The 21,513-nt window shown below is 41.5% G+C and overlaps 1 protein-coding gene and 1 long non-coding RNA gene across 2 annotated transcripts; one reads left to right on the forward strand and one right to left on the reverse strand.

Annotated features, from left to right (window-relative positions):
- Positions 1 to 4,581: 4,581 nt before the first annotated feature.
- Positions 4,582 to 5,110, reverse strand: LOC129374350 (uncharacterized). The gene is made up of 3 exons (XR_008607496.1): positions 4,966 to 5,110; positions 4,720 to 4,890; positions 4,582 to 4,644 (listed from the first exon to the last, which is right to left on the reverse strand). It is a non-coding gene; the product is annotated as an uncharacterized LOC129374350 (long non-coding RNA).
- A 436-nt stretch (positions 5,111 to 5,546) lies between these two features.
- On the forward strand, positions 5,547 to 21,239 carry hsf4 (heat shock transcription factor 4). The gene is made up of 13 exons (XM_055051915.1): positions 5,547 to 5,853; positions 6,629 to 6,737; positions 6,813 to 6,940; positions 7,870 to 7,994; positions 9,249 to 9,324; positions 9,569 to 9,636; positions 11,063 to 11,162; positions 12,083 to 12,201; positions 13,367 to 13,600; positions 13,670 to 13,787; positions 14,412 to 14,477; positions 17,024 to 17,118; positions 18,061 to 21,239. The coding sequence occupies exons 1-12, from the start codon at positions 5,728 to 5,730 to the stop codon at positions 17,081 to 17,083; spliced, it is 1,329 nt and encodes a 442-aa protein (XP_054907890.1). The 5' UTR covers positions 5,547 to 5,727; the 3' UTR covers positions 17,084 to 17,118; positions 18,061 to 21,239.
- The last annotated feature ends 274 nt before the right edge of the window (positions 21,240 to 21,513 follow it).

Below are 21,513 nucleotides of genomic sequence, written 5' to 3' on the forward strand. Positions count from 1 at the left end.
AGTGGGACCATCGAGCGATGAATGGCTGCTCCACCGCTTCTTAAGAATCCTGCAGCCGATTTCAGAAATCCGCTTCAGGTGCGTCAGCCTGCCGGAACGCTCCCACGAAGATTGTCTATTCGGAGGAGCACTCACACCAACTTGAATCCTAACATTACCCCTCCCTCAATGACCGCCACCGGCGGTCCCGAGGAACCCGAAGCTCTGGTGGCATGAAACCTCCTCAGAACCGACTTGTCCAGAATAAAAGACCTGGAAACCCAGGAGCGTTCCTCCGGGCCGTAACCTTTCCAATCCACCAGATATTGAAAACCCCTGCCCCTCCGACGTACGTCAAGGATTTTATTAATAGTATAGGCCGGACCCCATCAATATAGCGGACGGGAGGAGGGGAGCCAACTGGAGGGCAAAGCGGGCTAGACCTCACAGGCTTCAGTAGGGAAACATGAAACACGGGATGAACCCTGAGAGAAGGTGGGAGCCTGAGTCTGACCGCAGCGGGGTTCACAATAGCCTGGATCTCAAACGGACCTAAATACTTAGGAGATAATTTCTTAGATGCAGCTTTTAGGGGAATGTCTTTGGCCGACAGCCAAACCCTCTGACCCGGCCTGTAAACAGGAGCTTGACGTCTCTTCCTGTCCGCAAAGCGGCGATTCTGGGCAGCGGTGCGATTCAATGCTGCAGTAGCATCCCTCCAAATGCGCTGGCACTTCCGAATGTGGTGTTGGGCTGACGTGACGGCATTCCGGGATTCGTCCGATGGGAGGAGAGGAGGCTGATAACCTAGTGAACATTCAAATGGGGACAAACCAGAAGCGGAAGAAACGTGGCTGTTATGTGCATACTCAACCCAGGGCAGCTGGGAGGACCATGAGGAGGGGTTGGAGGAGCACAGGCAGCGAAGTGTAGATTCCATCTCCTGATTCATGCGCTCCGTTTGCCCATTGGTCTGAGGATGAAACCCAGAAGATAAAGATACCTTGGCCCCAAGCGCGCCACAAAAGTCTTTCCATACCTTCGAGATAAACTGGGGTCCCCTGTCAGATAGAATTTCCCTAGGAATCCCATGGAGCCTAAAAACATGCTTAATAAGCAAAAGAGCAGTTTCCGCAGCAGACGGCAATTTTTTAAGGGGCACAAGGTGACAGGCCTTGGAAAAACGGTCCACGATGGTAAGTATGACTGTGAACCCCTTAGAAGGGGGCAGGCCGGTGACAAAATCAAGAGCAATATGGGACCAAGGACGTCCCGGAACGGGTAAGGGCTGCAAAAGCCCACTGGGAAGTTGATGGCTGGACTTGTTCTTAGCGCAGGAGGGGCAGGCCGAAACATACTCTTTCACATCCTTATGAAGGGACGGCCACCAAAAGGAGCGCCTGATTAATGCCGCGGTCCGACTGGCGCCCGGGTGACCAGAAAAACGGGAAGCGTGAGCCCAATGGATCAGACGGGAGCGAACAGAAGAAGGAGCGTAAATTCGACCCGGAGGACCAGTACCTGGATCAGGATCCGACTGCTGAGCTTTGAGGACCTGGTCAGAGATGTCCCAGGAAACCCCCCCCATGATGCATGAGCGAGGAACTATGGTGTCCACAATAGGGTCCTCATCAGAGGAGAATTGTCGGGAGAGAGCATCTGGTTTCACATTCTTAGAACCTGGTCTATATGAAATGATAAAGTTGAATCTGGAAAAAAAAAAGAGACCATCTTGACTGTCGCGGATTCAACCGGTTAGCCGTCTGCAGATAGGATAAATTTTTGTGATCGGTCCAAACCACAATCGGAAGCTCAGCCCCCTCCAACCAGTGGCGCCACTCTTCAAAAGCCATTTTAATCGCCAACAACTCCCGGTCCCCCACGTCATAGTTTCTTTCTGAAGGAGAAAGTCGGCGAGAAAAAAAAGCGCACGGATGCATCTTGTGATCAGAAGGCGAGGTTTGAGATAACACCGCCCCCACCCCTGAATCGGAAGCATCCACTTCCAATGTGAATTGCCTAGTGGGGTCTGGCTGGATCAGGACCGGGGCATTAGCGAATTTCTTTTTCAGAGCCGAAAACGCTGCGTCAGCTTCCGGAGTCCAGGAGAACTGGACCTTGGTGGACGTAAGACTGGTCATGGGGGCCGCAGTCTGACTGTAATTACGGACAAACCTTCGATAAAAATTAGCAAACCCCAAAAAACGTTGTAGTTGCTTGCGAGAGGATGGGGTCGGCCAATCCAAAACTGCGCGAATTCTCCCGGGATCCGGCTTCACCTGCCCACTCTCCAAAATGAACCCCAGGAACGAGATGGAAGGCACATGAAACTCGCATTTTTCCGCTTTAACATACAAACTATTTTCTAACAGACGCTGTAGGACCAACCTTACATGCCGTTTATGTTCCGCCAGGGTCTCAGAAAAAATCAGGATGTCGTCCAGGTAACAAACACAAATTGATCCAGAAAATCACGCAACACGTCATTGATAAGGGACTGAAAACGGCCGGGGCATTCGTCAGACCGAAAGGCATGACCAGATATTCGAAATGGCCAGCGGGGTTTTGAACGCCGTTTTCCATTCATCACCTTCACGGATGCGCACCAGATGGTAAGCGTTTCGTAGGTCCAATTTAGTAAACACGGTGGCACCCTGTACCGGTTCAAAAGCTGATGTGAGAAGGGGAAGGGGATACTTATTTTTAACCGTGATCTGATTAAGACACTTATAATCAATACATGGTCTGAGAGAGCCGTCTTTCTTAGACACAAAAAAAAATCCCGCCCCAGCGGAGACGTGGGGGCGAATAATGCCTGCAGCGGGACTCGTTAATATATTTTAGCATGCTCTCCCTCTCTGGCTTAGAAATGTTATAAAGTCGACTGGAGGGCAACGGAGCACCGGGAAGGAGATCAATAGCACAGTCATAGGGGCGGTGGGGGGAAGTGACAGTGCTTTATTTTTCTGAAAAACCATTTTCAAATCATGATATTCAGGGGGAATCTTGGACAGGTCCAGAATGTCCTCCTCATCTCCCGGGTGATGTCCAATTGTGGAGTCGTCTGGGCGGCCTGTAGACAGGTTGAGTGGCAGGTTCTGCTCCATGATTCCACTCTCCCCTCATTCCAATAAGGTGAGGATTGTGCTGTCTCAGCCAAGGGAAACCCAGCACCAGAGGGGTCTGCGGAGAGGGAAACACATAGAAGATCAAAATCTCACGATGATTTCCTGAAACCAGAAGTTCAATGGGTTTAGTCTGTTGTGAAATGACGGGCAAGACTCCTCCATCCAGGGCGGAAACTTGGACCGACGGGGAGAGAAATTGTAGGAATATTTAGTTTCTTTACCAAATTTTCATCGATCAGGTTCTGCTCACATCCAGAATCAATTAGAGCCGATACGTTAACTGACCTTTGGTTGATGAAAAGGGATGCAGAAAGAGAAAGTCGGGAGATCAAACTGGAACAGCCACCCACCAGGACTCCCGTTATCACTGGTGGGCTCCGCCTTTTAACCGAGCCGGGCATACGGCGACGAAGTGGCCAGTAAGACCGCAATAGAAGCAGGCACGAGCTTCTAGTCGTCGTTGTCGTTCTGTGGGGGAAATTCTGGTGCGGCCGATCTGCATGGGCTCCTCGGAAGAAGGCGTGTTCGGGATGGTTTCCATAGCAACCTCTGGTGCGAGTTTGTCTGAAAAAGGCACAGGTTTAAATGCTCTCTTCTCTCGGGACCTTCCTCTAAGTCCTATATCGACCTTAATAGCCAAAGCTATCAAGTTCTCCAAACTGGCTGGTTCATCCCTGCATGCCAGTTCATCTTTGAGAGTCTCATTGAGAGCCTGCATGAAAGCCCCTTTGAGAGCTTCGTCATTCCAACCAGACGTGGCTGCTAGAGTGCGAAAATCAATGGCAAATTCAGCTACAGAACGGGACCCCTGCTTCAGGTTCCAAAGCTGATGCGAGATTTCTGAACTGGACTCTGCATAACCAAAAGTTTGCTTTAACTCGTTCAAGAAGGTAGCAAAAGGTGTTTGTGAAAGAGATGAGAGGCTAAATTTAGCTTCTGCCCATCTCAGGGCTCTTCCCTTCAAAAGTCCGATCATGTAAGCTATCTTGGCGGGGTCATCCGGAAATGAGCCTGGAGCTCTGCAAAATACAATAGAACACTGCAGAATGAATCCTCCACACTTTCCAATCTCTCCCGAATAATGTTCTGGTGTCGGGGGTGAAATCTCACGAGCTCGGAGCGACCCACCTGAAGCCGCTACCGCTATCTGCTCCACCCCCGGAGGAAGGACTGGGGCCGCTGCTCCCGCTGTAATTTGAGGCTGAGGGTTTTGCTCCAGCCTGTGTGATAGTTCCGAGACTGTGGTTCTCAACTGATCCATCAGCTGGCCCTGGAAACTCTGCTGGTCTAATAAAGTGCGAAGCATAGCGTCATGGCGGGCTAGGAGTTCTGCTGAACTTAAACCGGGTCTTGTGTGAGAACCTGCTGGGTCAACATGGCTCGATGGTTCTGTCATGCTGGATTTGAGTTTCTTTACCCACATGCAGGTTTAGACATCAGACCGGAAGGTTTGGTTCAAAGATTTATTACAGTTATTATGGAATATGTTGAGCCTAAGTTGTCCTCTGGTTTCGGGAGCGGCTGGGCGGCTCAGGTACTGCTTGGAGAGGGGAGAGGTTAGTAGGAGCGGGAGTGAGAGGATCTTGACAGGGAAGTGGAGGGAAGGGCTTACAGATCATCTGATGGAGGATTGCCGAGGAGGAGGTAGGATCCGTTGGTGCAAAGGCTCCGAGAAGGTTGCGGGCTCAGGCGGCAGACGAGAGCGTCTAGTCCGGAGGGCGATCGGTGTCAGTGTTCGGGTGGGCGTGGTAACTTAGCTGGATCCAGGCAGAGCATCCAAAATCTGAGAAAAAACAATAAAGATTAACTTAGTCCTTAGTCAACGTGAAGCTTGGCAAACCTTGGGATTGACTCTGACCAACAAGTGGGACCATCGAGCGATGAATGGCTGCTCCACCGCTTCTTAAGAATCCTGCAGCCGATTTCAGAAATCCGCTTCAGGTGCGTCAGCCTGCCGGAACGCTCCCACGAAGATTGTCTATTCGGAGGAGCACTCACACCAACTTGAATCCTAACAGTTCTTCTTACAAATGGCCTTTTTGAGTTTGTAAACTCCAGTTAACGATCAATTGATTACTTAAATAATTGATGATTATTTCAATAATCGATTCATCATCATTTATTGTTTGATCCCCATCTATCTGGGCAATTTCTTAAAAGTTATGAACAAATGAGTGAGGGGGAAAAAAAAAGAATCCAGTTGATAATTTTCAGTTCATTCCCGCCATGAGTCCTGTCAGGACTTTAACCCTGAGCTCAGTGTTTGAGTCACCCAGCGGCGCTTTCAGCGTGTATTGTTGAACTGTTTTGTGTGATCAGTGTATTGTTAGACTCTTGGGATTGTCATTGGGAGGCCGTTGGTGGGTGGGCTTGTATTCTGTGTGCTGACATGGATGTTCTGTGAGAGCATTCAGTTGGATGATGACAGGGGGAGAAAAGTGAAAAACGATAATCTGCCCAAAAAGACTGAAACAAACAGAGAAAGTCTAACTGAGATGGAACCGAAGAGACCTGGGATTATCGGAGACGGATCACTCACTAACATGGACTAATCTGGGAAGCGCCACAGGTTTCCTTACATTTGGTTTTCCTGCTGTGAAGTGGACCAGGAAGGGTGAACATGCAGGAGTCTCCAGGTGTTGCCGGTGTGGACGGAAGCTACGGCAGCAACGTGCCGGCGTTTCTCACCAAACTGTGGACGCTGGTGGAGGATCCAGACACCAACCACCTCATCTGCTGGAGCGCTGTGAGTTCTGCTCAACCAGGGCCAGCCCAAGCATTTTTGGGACCCAGCGCATGTTTTCATTTGGGGCCCCCAATGCTAACATCTCAGGGGTATCAGACTAGTTTTCATTTTTGATCATGAATGTTCTTAAAGGGCTGATTGTGCTAGAATATATCAACAAACCAGGTAAACAAACTGTTAGAACTGTCTCTGCACTTAAGTATGACGGTAAATGTGACTTTTTATTACTGGCAAATAATCAATCACAAACTATAACTTTTCATCATGTAAAACTGAGGCAGAAGTGTAGAAGTCAATTATGTTTTTGATAATTTTTGGGGAAAATTTTCAATGAACTCAATTATGCATTGGCACAAAAATAACTCAATTTAATGTTGAGTTAATTTCCGCAATCGGAGTAAAACGGAAGCATTGACTTATATAATTTGGCAATAAAGAGATAAAAATCACTTTGATTTGATTAATAAAATAATATTTAAGCACACAACTTAAATAAGGTTCTATTTATGGATACCTCTGGAATCTAGAGGGCCATGTAATAATCGATGGCGGGCCAGATTTGGTCCCCAGACCTTGTGTTTGACACATGCAACATGTCAACACCAGCAGCTTCACCAATCCTAACACCTGCTATCATTTGTAATTAACTTACATCATACCAATGCTCTGAAACATAAAGAATAAGAAGTTTTATGCAGTACTTCTGCTTTTAATTCCTGAAATGGTTAAATAATTCAACAAACACTTCAGCCCTGACACTTTATCTGTTTTACAGACAGGAACAAGTTTCCATGTGTTTGACCAGGGCCGCTTTGCCAAAGAGGTTCTGCCGAAATACTTTAAACACAACAACATGGCGAGCTTCGTTCGACAGCTCAACATGTGTGAGTATAACCCTCTTGTTTTTTTAACTCATGTCATCGGTGTGTTTACTCCTCCGCTCTGCCGGATTTTATCAGACGGTTTCCGTAAAGTGGTGAACATCGAGCAAAGCGGCCTGGTGAAGCCTGAAAGAGACGATACGGAGTTCCAGCACCTCTACTTCCTGCAGGGACACGAGCACATGCTGGAGCACATCAAGAGGAAGGTGTGTATGCACACACACACGCACACACACGCACACACACAAAACACTATCTGGAACTAAACTATCAAACATGAAAACTGATCTTCAGGAGAATGTATTTTCTTTGCTGGAAATGTCTAAAAAAGGGTTGTCAGCTCAGACAAAGCTGCAAACAGCAGCTTTAAAAAATGCAAAATCCTCAACAAAAATACAAAAAACCAGTTTGGGTTCATCGAGGTCTGCTTTGGTGTTCAATTCCATGTCAGACGATTTTAATTTGTGGGTCTAAACGTCTCCATCTCCAGTGGGGCAAAGTTGTATCATTCAGGGGCCACAAATGGCCCTCGGGCCACACGTTGAATACCTCTGGCTTAAACTATAAGGGGCTGATGCAAAATGTACTTTAAAGCAGCTTCAAATGATTATTAAACTATGCAAACTTACAAATGAATGTAGTAGTTGCTCTGAAACAAGAAGCTTTTGGTGGAAACAAACAATAAACTTTGTTAATAAACCATGACTTCAAAAGAGTCTCTGGATAAATGAATTTATAAATGAGTTTATCTCATTTATCCAGCTGAGCCACAGAGGGGACAGGAGGTTTGAAATTGGCGGACCGTAGGTTCGATTCCAGTTTCCTCCTGTCAGGTCTGAGTACTTAGCTCTAAATTCTCAGCTGATCTCTCAAAAATTTAAAAGCTTACTAGTATTTTTGTCTAGTTTCTTGTGCAAATATCTTAATACACTTGACCTGAGATGAAACTGGCTGACAGGTAACTTTTTAGCAAGATATAGTCTATAATGCTATTATTTAACACCAAATTTCACAAATAACAGAGTTTGGAATATAAATACGATGAGATAAAATCGGAGTTCAACAAATTATTTCAAATAATAATTATTTTCAAATATCAAGATTATTTTTTTTAGCCCTTGATGTTTTTGTCCAGGTGTCCATCGTGAAAAGCGAGGAGACTAAAGTCCGGCAGGAGGACCTCAGCAAGCTGCTGTACGAAGTTCAGCTTCTGAGGACGCAGCAGGACAACATGGAGTGTCAGATGCAGGACATGAAGCAGTGAGTGAACACACAGTTTGCTTTTAAATACAGTTACACCTCAAATTATCCTGTGAAGGCGCTGTTACAGTAATCAATGCAACTAAACACATGGATGAGTTTCTCTAGCTCTTGCTGAGCCATTAGTCCTCCAATCCTGAAAATGTTCTTCAGGTGATAGAATGTCGACTTTGTAACTGTCTCTATGTGGCCCTGAACGTTCAGGTCAGAGTTCGTCACTGCTCCCAGGTTTCAGGCCTGATCTTTGGTTTTTAGTTGTAATAACTGAAGCTGTGGGTTGATTCTAGATTGTTCCTCTTTAGGTCCAAAGATAATAACTTCAGTTTTGTTCCTGTTCAGCTGGAGAAAGTTTTGGCTCATCCACACATTTATCTGCTCTAAGCATCTGATCAGTGATTGGATGGGTTCTGAGTCACCTGGTGACATCATAATGTAGAGTCCAACCCAACTCTTGGGTCATTTTTCCTGCATTTGTCCACAGTTCTTCTGCAAATCCACAAAACACGTCGCTCAAAAGAAAAAGTTACATTTTATAAAATTTTATACACAAATGTGTAGTTTATTGATGTGTCTGTGCAGAATTTGTTGATTTCAATAAAAAGTTTTTTGGATCCACTACTGTGAATCATTGCGGTATCAGAGCAACTTCTGATCTGACATTTTATTCTTCCCGTTATGTTGGAACCGATCAGTGAGCGGATGAACTGACATTTTCTCCAGAGGCCACAGCTGCTGAAAATAGCTGCTCTGCTTCTATTGTGTGAAGGAGCGGCTTTATGCTCAGCATTGTTCGCTGATGTGAGGAGAGAATGTTCATCTCATCACCTGACTGACACACACACACACACACACACACACACACACACACACACACACACACACACACACACACACACACACACACACACACACAAAACCTCCTTTTATTCAAAATCCTGATTCATAAAACATCTAAATGATAATGCATGAACCAAGTTTTGGTTTTGTGATGAGCTAAAATGTTGCTCTTCTCATTAGTTTCTACCTTCTGGCAGCTTAACTGACAAGGTAACCATGATTCACCAATCGCTTTAGCTTTTGGATTTGCAATATTGATCATATTGATTCTGCACCCTGCTAAGTCACAACTGATGATTATGACTCAGGTTGTTGTGCAGCCTTGGTCCTCACAACAACAATGTCTGCAAATACATTTAAACTCCAGATAAGACTTTTCACCTTCTAATCAGGTTTTGTTTTTGCTCCTGCTGGCAGGCAGAATGAGGTTCTGTGGAGAGAAGTGGTTTCACTGAGACAGAACCATACACAGCAACAAAAGGTCATGAACAAAGTGAGTTCACTTCTGAAAACAAAAAGTGATTCAAACAGGAACAATTAAAATGAATTCATGGTCCATGGAGGAAATCCGATTCCATAGTTTGAGATCAGAAATGATTTCAACACTTGGATCAGAGGTTCAGCCAGGAGCTTTTTATAAAAAGATAATGTATAATTTCTGATAAATATTGTAGAAAATTTGTTTGAGTTCTGAGCCAGGATGCTGATTCATGCTGTGCTTTCTCCCTCTTCCCTAGCTGATCCAGTTTCTGTTCAGCCAGATGCAGCCCAGCACACCCAGCGCTGTGGGCCTGAAGAGAAAACTGTGAGTGAACACACACACACACTCACACACACACACGGCAACTGTCAACAAAAACGGGACAAACAGAGCTGTGCTGCGGGGTGGAGGGAAGGGCTGACAAACCAAAGCATCTAACTCAACGCTCGCTGTGAATGGAGACATGTGCTGAATCAGTCAGGCAAGGCAGCGCCACACGGTGTGTGACCTTGTTGTAGTCAATGTGGGTGAAATGCTGGTTCAGCGTTGTTGCTGAGCGTGAACAAGGCCAGGATGAGAAAGGAGAGGCACACCCAAATACAAAAGTGACAAAAAAAAAAGAAAAAACTTTGGATATCCACGTCTGTTTGGTAGAAACATACAAGTTTTCTTTCTTTCATCTTTATGAAATCCAGATTTCTTTTGTTACTTTCTGGATTAGTCACAATGTGTTAACCATTTAAAGAGGTTTAACCAAAAAACAAGAAGATCTGAAGCAGAGCAACTGTGCCCGGTCACTGTCCCACTCAGCTCCTTCAGACTAGCCAGCAGCAATTAGCAAACACCTGTTGGAACTGTACATTAGTGAAAAATTTCATACAAACTACTTCTTTGTGAAACCCTGATCAAAACATTGTTAAAGGTGGGTTAAATAGAGAAGCCATGTTGTGATAATATCCTGAAAGAGAAGGAGTTTTTAAAGAGACGGAGACAATTTCTGTCTCTTTAAAAACAGAAATTTTAAATTACAAAGTTAAGTCATATTTAATATATTTATAAGCATAGCTACTTGACTTTGGTATAAAGTGTCACTATGTGCCTAGAAAACACTTAATACTCTCATTAAGGTCTGAAAGATTGTCATAAAAAATTCTCAATTGTTCTTTTCATTTTATTAGACTGTAGCCTTTTTGCAAACTTTTAAATTCAAATTCCAGACAAGTTCTATTGAATCAATATATTCCTACATAGAGTCAGGTTGGTTCAAATGGCTCTAATTTCCTTTAATAATTAAAATCACTGATGGCTGCATTTTGCATTGTCTCAGGCTACATTTGTGGATGAGTTTAAACATGTTTGTTTGATTTAAAAAGAAAAAAAAGCAAAAATATCTTAAAGAGGATAAATGCTGTTTTCATGGCTCATTGGAATCACAACAATCAGACAGGGAACAAAATAATAAGCTTTATCCGAGTCACTGATTGAACAGAAAAAGTATTTCCCTTAAAGAGTTTCAACACCTGTTTGAATTGAATTACTCATGCATTGTCTGATTTTGATGCCAGAAAACAAGAAGCCAAACGTCTGGGTTTAATAATTACATAAATGATTTTTCAAAAAGTGAATATTGAGCTTTAACTGAAATATGTCACTTCAGCACACCTGGAAACCATTTTTAACTCTTCCTTCAATTCAGTCAATTCCTTCAAGTCAGTCAATCCTCCTGACTGAACCATTTTTATCCCATCAGGCCTCTGATGTTGGATGACGTCGCTCCCAGCCCTCCTCTGCCCAAGTTCAGCCACAGCCATCCCATCGAGCCGGTGCATGAATCCTACTACATCCACTCAGTAAGTAAACCAGACAATTATAGTAAAATGTAACAAAGAAACGTGACCTAAACGTCAGTAAGCCATATTAGATTTGCTAGAACGTCTCGCTCTACAGTTATTAATGCTAAAATAGTGACCTCCCATGTTCAGAACAAATGTTGCTAGCAGCCACATGAACTGAACCTCAGCTGCAGCTTCCAAGTTACAGCCGCGGGTTTCTGACTGGTTATGCATGCAGGGACGCAGCTGTATTTATGGCATTGCGTGCAGCAATGTTGCAAATTTTACTACAGTGTTTTATGACCATTATAGAAAAAAAGGGGGAAATTTCCATCAAAAACTTTTTCTAGAATTTTCTAGAAATGCAGATTTCAGAGTTTGGAAAGTCAAAACTTTCCTCGGTAAATCTCGGTAAAAATAAGGAAATATACGATTTCCAGAATATTTGCCTTCATAAACTCAGAAAAACTCAGAGGTTTCCATGTTTTTTCTAGAAAATGTTTGACTTTTCAAACATTTCTTTTTCTAGAAAGTTCTGAAAAAGAAATAACCCTAATCTAAAAATTTCTGAGCTTTTGGCAAAAATTTATTCTTGTTTTTTCTATCTACAAAGACCTAATATGCTGTTATGAAATTTTAATCAGAATGTCTTAAATTGTAATAGTTGATTCTTCAAATGCATAGAATAAATTTTTGTTGAGAAACCTTTTTGAGCAGTTTGTTAACTGAACGCTAGAGGGAAGCAGAGTGCAGTGGCCAACTATTTAGGTGTGTTTCTGACTGCAAACAGACAGTTAAACATAGGATTCTTCTGAAGGAGGGGCAGAGAAAGAGGCAGCAACATTAAAACTGGGTCTGAGATCTCCGCTTTGAAAAAAAAGTTTCAGTTTTACTAAACGAAATGCCACTTTGTTTTTTTTGTTTTTGTCCCTTCTCAGCCATCCAGCGATGCTGCATCTTGTTCGACGGATGGACTGACAGGAGGACCGATCATTTCAGATGTTACTGACATGACTCAGGCCAGCATGGCCATTCAGATGCAGTCTGCTGACAGCAGGTGAGTCAGAACTGTAAACACTGATTTATCAGAACCGCTGTCTTCTCCCAGACAACATCCGGTTAAAGGTTCATTTCAGCTGCTGCAGTTTGCTTTCACACAACAATGAGTCAAACTAACCAAACCTTTTTAAACCTGTTCCCCTCCTCACCTAAAACCACTGAAGGAAGCAACACAAAAACCAGAAGAAGACACTGAGCACAACTTTCTTCTTCACAAAATGTAAATAAAAATGGAGTGGCATCAGATTTTAGCCATTGTTAGATTGTAGGACGCTAGTTCGCTTTTTTGATCTGCATCATAGTTTGATTACACATTCACATCTTCCCAAACAAATCGGTCTTTCCAGACAAACAAACTGTAGTTCAGTTAAAGCGGACTAAACTGGCCTGGTGCTCATTTGTGTTTTGTTTGCTTTGGGAGGTGTGAATGCTAATCAAACTCTTGATACGGACCAAAAACACAAGCTCTGGTCCGTCTACAAACCTTGATCTCTGTTCAATCAAAGTGCAGTTTGAATGCAAATTTGGACTCAAGTGGACCAAAGGAAGGAAGCGGACTACAACATAAAGCATTCTGGGTAAATACAACCAAAACAAATGCGCTAGACTAGGAGCTGGTAGCAGGACAAATGATTCTTAATCTTTTACCAAAGAACAAAAGAGAAATCAAAATCTGACTCTACTCCATTTTTGTTTACATTCTGTGAAGGAAGTTGTGCTCACGTCTTCTTTCAGGTTTCCTTCAGCTATTCTTGGTGCAGCGCCTCCACAGGTGAGGAGGGGAACAGGCTGCTGTAAGTGTTTGGTTCATTTAGTGTGAAAGTGAATGACAAGCTGAAAATGTTGGTAACACTTTATTTGACAGGTTTGAATAAGACAGGCATGACACCGTCATAAACATAACACCTGTCATGAACATAAGCAAGTCTTTGTGAATATTTACTGAACAACACTTTATGACAACAGTCATAAATATTCATGAAGACTTACTGGCGTTCATGACGGGCGTGATGTCATGTTTATGACGAAGTCATGACAGTCGTATTCACAACCCGTCAAATAAAGTGTTACCCAAACATTTGACCCACTTTAACCGAGTCTATTGGAGCATCAGGGGTGAAAACAGCCTCAGTGTTAGAAACTGTCTCTGCTTCCACGCTAAGGCAGAAAAGCATGATGCTCATCAAAGAGGAGCCTGTGAGCCCAGGAGTCCGCGGCGGAGGGAAGGGAGGCGCCGCTGACGGAGGAGAGGCGGCGGCGGCCATGACCTCCACCTGTCAGGTCTGCTCCTCTGAGCCTCCGGTCCTCCCGGTCGCCATGGTGCAGTCTGTCCTGGAGGGGAGGGGCTCCGCAGCCTCCCTGGTGGAGAGGAGGAACAGGAGACCCACCCTGGACCGGTACGTTATCCCGGCTGGACGTCCTGACAGAAACCCGTGTGTGTGTTGAATATTGGTGCGTGTGTGCAGAGGCGAGCTTCCAGAGTCGGTGGAGAATGTAGACATGAGTCTGGAGGAGCTGCAGCAGCTGCTGCTCAGGAGCCACCAGCAGAGCGCCATGGAAGCTGGAGCCGGCGCCGTAATGGATGTAAGGATGCAGTTATTCATAAAAATGTTTTATTAAATTAAAATTTATTCCAATTAACAAGTGCAAACTCCTGTGGGCCAAAAACAATCCTAACTCTTTGTCCTTGTCCAGTTGCTTGTCTTTAAATTTCTCCAAACATGGATCTTTTCAAAAATTGTTGTTTTCCTTCACACTTCCAAACCAGAAATGTTTGTTTGATCTTTTTGTGACTTGTCTTGTCACAAATGTTAACGTTTAACCTGCTAATTGGTGGCATTTAAGATGGAAAATTCAATGTTAGCTTGGAGTGAAGCTGCTCATATGATAAAAATCTCTGTAGAATAACTAACTTCAAGACATTAGTTTTGAAGTTAGTTAGAATGCTGCAGTATAAACTGTGAAAACCATGAATGCAGACATTTTCACATCCATTGTAATCAATTAATGAATGCATTTAATTAAATTTGATTGGTATTCAATTTCCTAATTATGATCACGTTCTTCTTTCTTTTCTTTGACAATTAAACCACAAACTGAAAGTCAGTGAACTGGTCACCATGGTTTCAGTTAAGATGCATCTGCTTGTTATTGTTATATAATGAAGATGTGAATCATTAAGTTTTTCTTCTTCACGTGTTTCCACAGCCTTTCAGTTTAAACCTTCCTCTGACTGAGTGGAACTTCACAGAGATGGAATCCAACCTGAAATCTGTGAGTTCAAACCTTCCTTGTTGCTGCAGACAAAACACAAAACAAACCAAACTAAATAACTGAGTTTTAAATAATTAACGGAGAAACAAAACATGATAAGAAACATGGAAAGGGAACAATGGTATTTTGTGTCTTGAACAAATCATCTTTAACAATAAAAACCAATATAACGAATAAATAAGATACATTTTCCAAACGTATGAGCGGAAATTCGCAGGTGAAGAAATGAGAAATGAAATCACATGTATGATTTTTGACTTGTGATGACAATATCTTTCTGTAAAAGTGAATTTTATTCTTCATTTCACATAAAATAATACTTTTGATTAGAACAACAGATTCTAAAAATCTGTTGCAAATCACCATTGATCTAAAAACGAGATTTGAAGAAAATGTCTGCAGTAATCATTGATTATTGCTGATTGTGGTTAATGGAGGTCCTTCATGAAATCTCTGAAATATGGAGAGGATCTTGAGTTTACAAATAGACCTGTCACAATAAACAGTAAATCAATTAACTACATGATCAATTAACCAAGGTCAATAATTTCCATTTGCATGATTTATTGCTTTTCTATTTTCTCTTTTTCTACCAAAAACTGGAAGAGAAGATTCTTCAGTCTGGTGCTTTAGACTCAACTTGCCTTTTTCTTGAAGGACAGATTTATTTTATGATTCATTTATGATTCTGTTGTTTCGTTTATTCATTTTGGATTCCAGTGTTCATCAATGATTATTGAATTTTTTATAATAATTTCCTGAATAATTTTGTCTCTAGCATTTTTTACTTGAATATGGTCTCGAAACAGCAATATTGCCCTTTATTGCAATAACTTCTGGGACAAATTATCATCCAGCAAAATTTGTTAGAACAGATTTGAAGAAAAATCAATAACTTTGTCAAAAAGTAATAGCAGTAGATACCAACTATTTTCTTAAAGCTGTCAAGGAAGCTGGAGGAATTTATGAGTGGGAAGCAAAACCTAAGCACTGATCCCACAAATTCATCAATACTGTAAAGGATGGGGAGAGGAAGTTAAATCATTAAACTCAACAAGTTCTGTAGTAAACAGTAAAGGATCTTGTAAGGTTTTTTAATAGTGAAGGCCTCAGTTAGGAAGATGATGAGATTGGACAGTATGATCCTTCTATTATCATTCAGCGCTCTAAACAGGAGGTCTTTCAGGGGCTCGGTTCATTTCCAGCTTCCGAGACACAAACACTAAAAGCCTGAGCTCACAGAGTAATCAATAACGTCTCTGAGGTCCAATTTTTCTCACCAGCCAGGAGAGCACAGACAGGATGCTGCAGCTCTGAGGTCAAGCAGGCTTTCACTGCACTGAGAAAGAACATTTCACAGCTAACAACAAGTAAACAAACTGGAAATCCAGTGCTTAATGATGCTGCACTGCAAAAACACAAAATCGTACTTCACTCAAAATAAGTTCAACCTAACTTAAAATAACTTTTCAGTGAGATAAAGAAGCTTGTTTTGGTCAGTAATTCCTTAATGTTGATTTTAAAAAACATGATAGTTCCCCTGGAAAATATTTTTACTTGTAAAATAAATGAGTGTCTTTTCACTTGATGTAAAATATCTTGTCATCTGCAGAAGTGAAAAAATCATCTGGCCACTTTTTAATAAATATTAAGAAATTATTGAGCTAATAAAAGCTCCTTCTTTTTGCTGAAAAGTTGCTTTCACACTAATTTTGTCTTATTTCTTGCATAGTAAGATATTTGCACTAGAAACTAGAAAAATAATATTTTAGTATCGTTTTCTTTAACAAACCCCTGAGACTCGTGGTTAGGATGGTAAAGGCTTGACAGTGGTGTATTTAAACGGTTTATAAAAGCGGCGGTGGGGCAGAGAGCAATGCCATGTTTCCCTGCCTCATTATTTCCAACAGCCCTTAATCAGCCCTTAATCCTCAAACATCAACAGCTCTTGGAAACCTTTGAAAGTCGTCATCAGCCGTCTTCCTGAGCCATTTTCCTCCTGTAAAAAGCTGATTTTTCTGACTCTGAGCTGAAAGAGAGCTGATTCATTCTTCATCTCGTTTGGTTTTGTTTGTGGAGATGAAAGTCATCAAATGGCTCCCGGTAATTAGAGAGCACTGAACGTTTCCCCACTTACAGCCAGGCTGCCTGCTCCATGTTTGAGTAAATTACCTTGCATTGTGTTATTTATGTTGCTCCATTTTCAGGAGGGTAAGTGCAAACAGCATGGCCATAGAAAAGTTGGTTGTATCGCCAAATAACTGCTTTACAGGATGGAGCAGCCAGTGAAGAAGAAAGACACAGCAAGGTGGCTTTAACACACACAAACAGGAATCTTTAGCACATCTCAGCAAAAGAAATGGGACTAAAAAAATCAAATACAACTTGAGGAAAATATTAATCCATTCATTTCAAAGTGAAATTCAATTTCTAACACTTAAATTGTACTTATCACTTATAATTGAATAAAATAAAAATGTCAGATTTTGTCATTTCTGTATTCACGTGTGTAGAAAGTCTTTGACTGCATGCATGTTTTTCCTCAGTACATGTTCCAGAGTCAGGAAGCCGAGGCTTTTCCTGCAGCTACCTGTGAGGATCAGTGAGCCTGAAACACGGACTGTTGCATTTCATCTGAACGGTAAGAAATTGTGACATAATAGTGAACAAATGCAAAAATACTCATATCCCTTCAACTGCTCCACATGTTGTCACACTACAGCTGCAAACATCAATAGATGTTATTTTAGTTTTATATGAAAAGTCAACACAAAATAGTTTAGCATTTTAAAAAGTTTTTTTTTAATCTCATGTCCCTAAATAAAATCCAGTGAAATTAAATCAAGAGTTCCCTAATATTACATAGAGTCCTGCTGTGTGTAATTTAATGCAGCTGTCGCCTCAGAAGTTTGTTGGAGAACATTAGAGAACAAACAGCATCACAAAAACCAAAGAAAAGACAGAAAACATGGGAAGAATGTGGTTTGATCAGACAGATGATAAAAGATAAACGTAGGAAAATACTGGAAAAAAATCCAAATATTTCCTGAGATTTTTCTGAAGTTTTGCATGGCTGCTCTTCACTTCATTTATCACTTTGTAACAGGTGAGTTTTCTTTCAGCCTACAAATCAACTTATGTTACAAAAGGTAAGCTACTCAGATTTCAAACTTTATAGCCAGGAGAAAAGCTCCTGTAAATGTACTAACATTGCTGTATATCATTCTGTCATCTGCAGAAAACTGAACATTAATATTCCTGATGTGAAGAGTGTTATAAATAAAATAAAGGCTAGTGGTCCCAGGATTGAGCCCTGGAGAACACCCTGGTTTTCCATCAAATAACTAGAATTAAACCTTTCATGCTTTGAGATCTGCCAGAATTTATCAGGAAAATATAATCCAAATATAATTTTATCCTTAAATATAAATGTTTCAGTCTTTGTTAAGGAGTGATTGTGTTCTTAGGGTCTGAATTGCTATATTGTCTGTGGTTAGCCTCAGCCGGAGGGTAACTCTTCCGAGCCTCAGGTGGATTCTTCCTGAGGAGACTCTCTGACATCTCGGCTCGTTTCTCTCCTCAGGCCACACAAGCTGCTGTTCCGCTCATTATTCCACTCCACAGGAGTTTGAACTCACGGCCCTGCCAGGCTGTTTCCACGCTGCTGTATTTCCAATCTGTCCACTGAAGGACATCTGCAGGAAAGGGACAATGGGACAATTTCCTAACTACTTCCTGGTTAGCTGGCTGCCATGGATTCGATGTTCACATCTGCAGTTAAGGAAACAAAATAATGTTGTAGCAACTCAATTTGACTCATTTACAGCCAGAAGGATGCATTCTTGGCTTCTGCACTTTAGTCTTTGTGTGAGTTCTAGGTTGTAGATGTGATTCTTTTTCTTCTTATAAATAATCTAGAAAAAGGTTCTGTATTATTTAACATGAGAATTATGGGATTAATGTAGAATATTTCACACGCAAGTTTTCTTAGTCTGCTCCTAAAGAAGTGTTCACTGCAAAAACGCAAAATCTTACAAAATATTTTTGTTCTAATTTCTAGTGCAAATTTCTTAGTACACTTGAAATAAGACCAAATGAGCTGACAAGGAACAGTTGAGCAATATAAAGGCCCTTGGTTTGGTTGAATAATGTCTTAATATTAGGAAAAAAGTAATGAGGAGATTATTTCAGATTATTTAGTTTGTGCTCAGGATTGGTTGTAGGCAACAATTATGTGTGATGATTGTTGGAAAAACATTGGAAAAAAAGTCCTGTCAATGAAAAAATCTGTCAGTGAAGCTAATAATTTTCAATAACATTAAGGAATTATTGACTTAAAACAACTGCACACAAACAGCTCCCACTTTAATGCAGACAGAGCCCCAATGTGGTTGTCCATCTACTTCCTGCCAACGAACCAGAACCCAAACCAGATGATGATGATAATGATGATGATGGACTGATTGCGTCACACTGGGGGAGTTTAACCTACTTATTTCATATGTCCTTGCAATTATTTATCTTGTAGCCAAAAAGTGATTTTTTTGTTTTTACTTGTAAAACAATGAAAAAGCATCACCAGTTCTGCATTTTGCACAATTTGCATCCCAACAGAGGGAGAACATTAAGATCAGGCCATTAATTTTCTGTTTGCAGAAGGCAGGCACTTGGAGCTCAAAGAGAGTCGCTGCAGGAAATGGAAACTATTTTAGTTGCAATGTTCATCAGTGGGGCAGAATTATATAAAATTTACTCTTTTTTTTAACTTTACCTGGAGTGTTGCCTTGAGTCTTTCATGAATGTTTAAGGAATCCTTGAATCTCCATGTAGTTCCACCTTCAGTGACAAAGCTCCTCCTCAGGGCTGCAGTTTCCAAGCTTTCACCTCAAAGAACAGCTCTCCCGCACTCAGATCCTTCAGACTAGCCGGCAGCAATTAGCAAACACCTGGTCAGCTCAGTATATGACCTAATTCTCAGTGAAATGCTGGTAAAAATGCTGCTGATGGGTTGAAAGGAGCCATGTTGTGATGACTTCCTGAAGACGGAGTTTCAGAAAAAGCAGAAGCTTCTTAAAGAGACAAAGGCCTAATTTCAAGGTGGTAAATTATAAAATCAAATCTTCTTAAGTTATATTTGGCTAATACAGTTTTTTTGTTTTATAACAGCTGATGGTAACAGTTGCTTGATTATGCTATAAAATGGTGCAATCAAGCAACTGAAAAATACATAATCCAGTCCCTTTAAAACACAGATGGAACATAACCAGATACATCCAGGTGTTTTTCCGCTGAGAGATCATCCAGTACATCATTTAAAAATGTTGGAGTTTCTATTGCTGGATGGAATTGTACCTTAGAATTTAATCTGTAATAGAACTTTGCATACCTGCTTGAAAATTGTATGAGATTGAGAACATTTTCCAAAGGTTTTTTTCATTTTTTTGTGTAATTTTAGTTTGTGCTCAGCATTGGTTGCAGGCAACAATTATGTGTGATAATGTGATTGGGAGAAAGTAGCTGCAGATGAGATGAATTGTGCAATATTGTACAGAACAGTGAAAATACTGCAATGCACAGATGACCATTGGAATGTAGGACATGAACATGTAGATCTGAGTTGTAGACTTGAGCAGACGACACTGAGATGCACTGCTGGAGGACAGAGTTGGCCTGTGAGTCTAAAAGCTGAGCTGGACAGAAGCTTTGAACAGTTGTTACGTTTTGGTGGAGTGACATCACATCCTGCAACTCGGTCACAAGCTGCTGGCCTCCATAACCGTCTCACCCAAAACCATTCAGGCCATAATATCAACAGGTTTTGCCCTGAGTGTGACCGAAAAGCCTGCTGCAAGCAAGGAGTCAACTAAGGCACATATTAGCTTTAGCTTTTAACTTCGTGTTGCTGTTCTTCCTCTAGTTTCCTCTGTTGCACAAAACATTTTTGCTGAATCTTTGACTTAATGCAACATGTTGGTATAATTACAGCTGCCACTTGAGGGCAATATAAAGTAAAATAAACTCAACAGAAGCAGCTTGCAGAGATAAAACCTGAGCCGAGATTCGACTAATTTACCTAAACATTTTACTGAACTCGCTAATAAAAATCTAAATGTGACCTGCAAGAAAACTTTGCTTGTGGTTGAGCCTCCTTCTCTGTGAATGCTTTGGAGTAAATGAAAGAAAAAGTGACCTGTGGTGTAAAATAAGTGAAATTGCACTAAAAAAAAAAGATACCCTTAAACTTAGCTGGTGTTTTTGTTCCTCATCATATGAGTGTAAATGGATTTTTCAAGGGGTGATGAATTGTACATTCACTTGCTGTTGTTCCTAATTTATTCTGTTTTAAATTTGAATCATTTGCACTGGCAGAGAATGGATGTGTGTTGAAATGGCATTTCTGCTTGTCGGGACTGCAGACAGATAAGGATGTATTTTTGTTCGGTGACTGAAAAGACATCTGCTGTTAACAAAGCCTGGCATCCCAAAAGCACCTCTGCACTGTGAACGCTCAGGAATAAATCTACATACAAATTCACAGCACTTGCTGCGTTAGCAGAAGATAATATAGAAAGCGAACATGCACTGTCAGTGGAAGACGGGGATGATCTCAGTGCTTAGATGCTTTTGAAAGTGGGCCGCATCTTGCTTAAAATATGAAACATTTAAAGGGATTTTTTTTCTTCTTTTTGCAAAGACTAAAGTGTATTGTTATAAATACTGAGCATGTATTCCACCTGCATATGAACAATGGTCAACTTCAATAAAAGCGCTAAAAAGCAATCTGCTTCACCACTTGTTTTTAATTGTACTTGAATTGTTTGTGAGAACATATTTGGCAATTGAACATAAAAGATTCAAAATGTAACCCAGCATTTGATTATTTGTTCCTATAATATTGATCTGTCATCACTTAGCTAAGGTAAACCTCAAACTGTGTCATTGCATCTTTAATAGATTATTTTTTTGTATTTGTTTTTCAGAAAATGGAGAATAGTGATGGGATAGTTTGAGTGGCCAAGAGCAGATGTATGGAAGC

The sequence above is a fragment of the Poeciliopsis prolifica genome, unplaced genomic scaffold (assembly GCF_027474105.1).
Source record: "Poeciliopsis prolifica strain line A6 unplaced genomic scaffold, Auburn_PproV2 SCAFFOLD001, whole genome shotgun sequence".
NCBI classification, from domain to species: domain Eukaryota; kingdom Metazoa; phylum Chordata; class Actinopteri; order Cyprinodontiformes; family Poeciliidae; genus Poeciliopsis; species Poeciliopsis prolifica.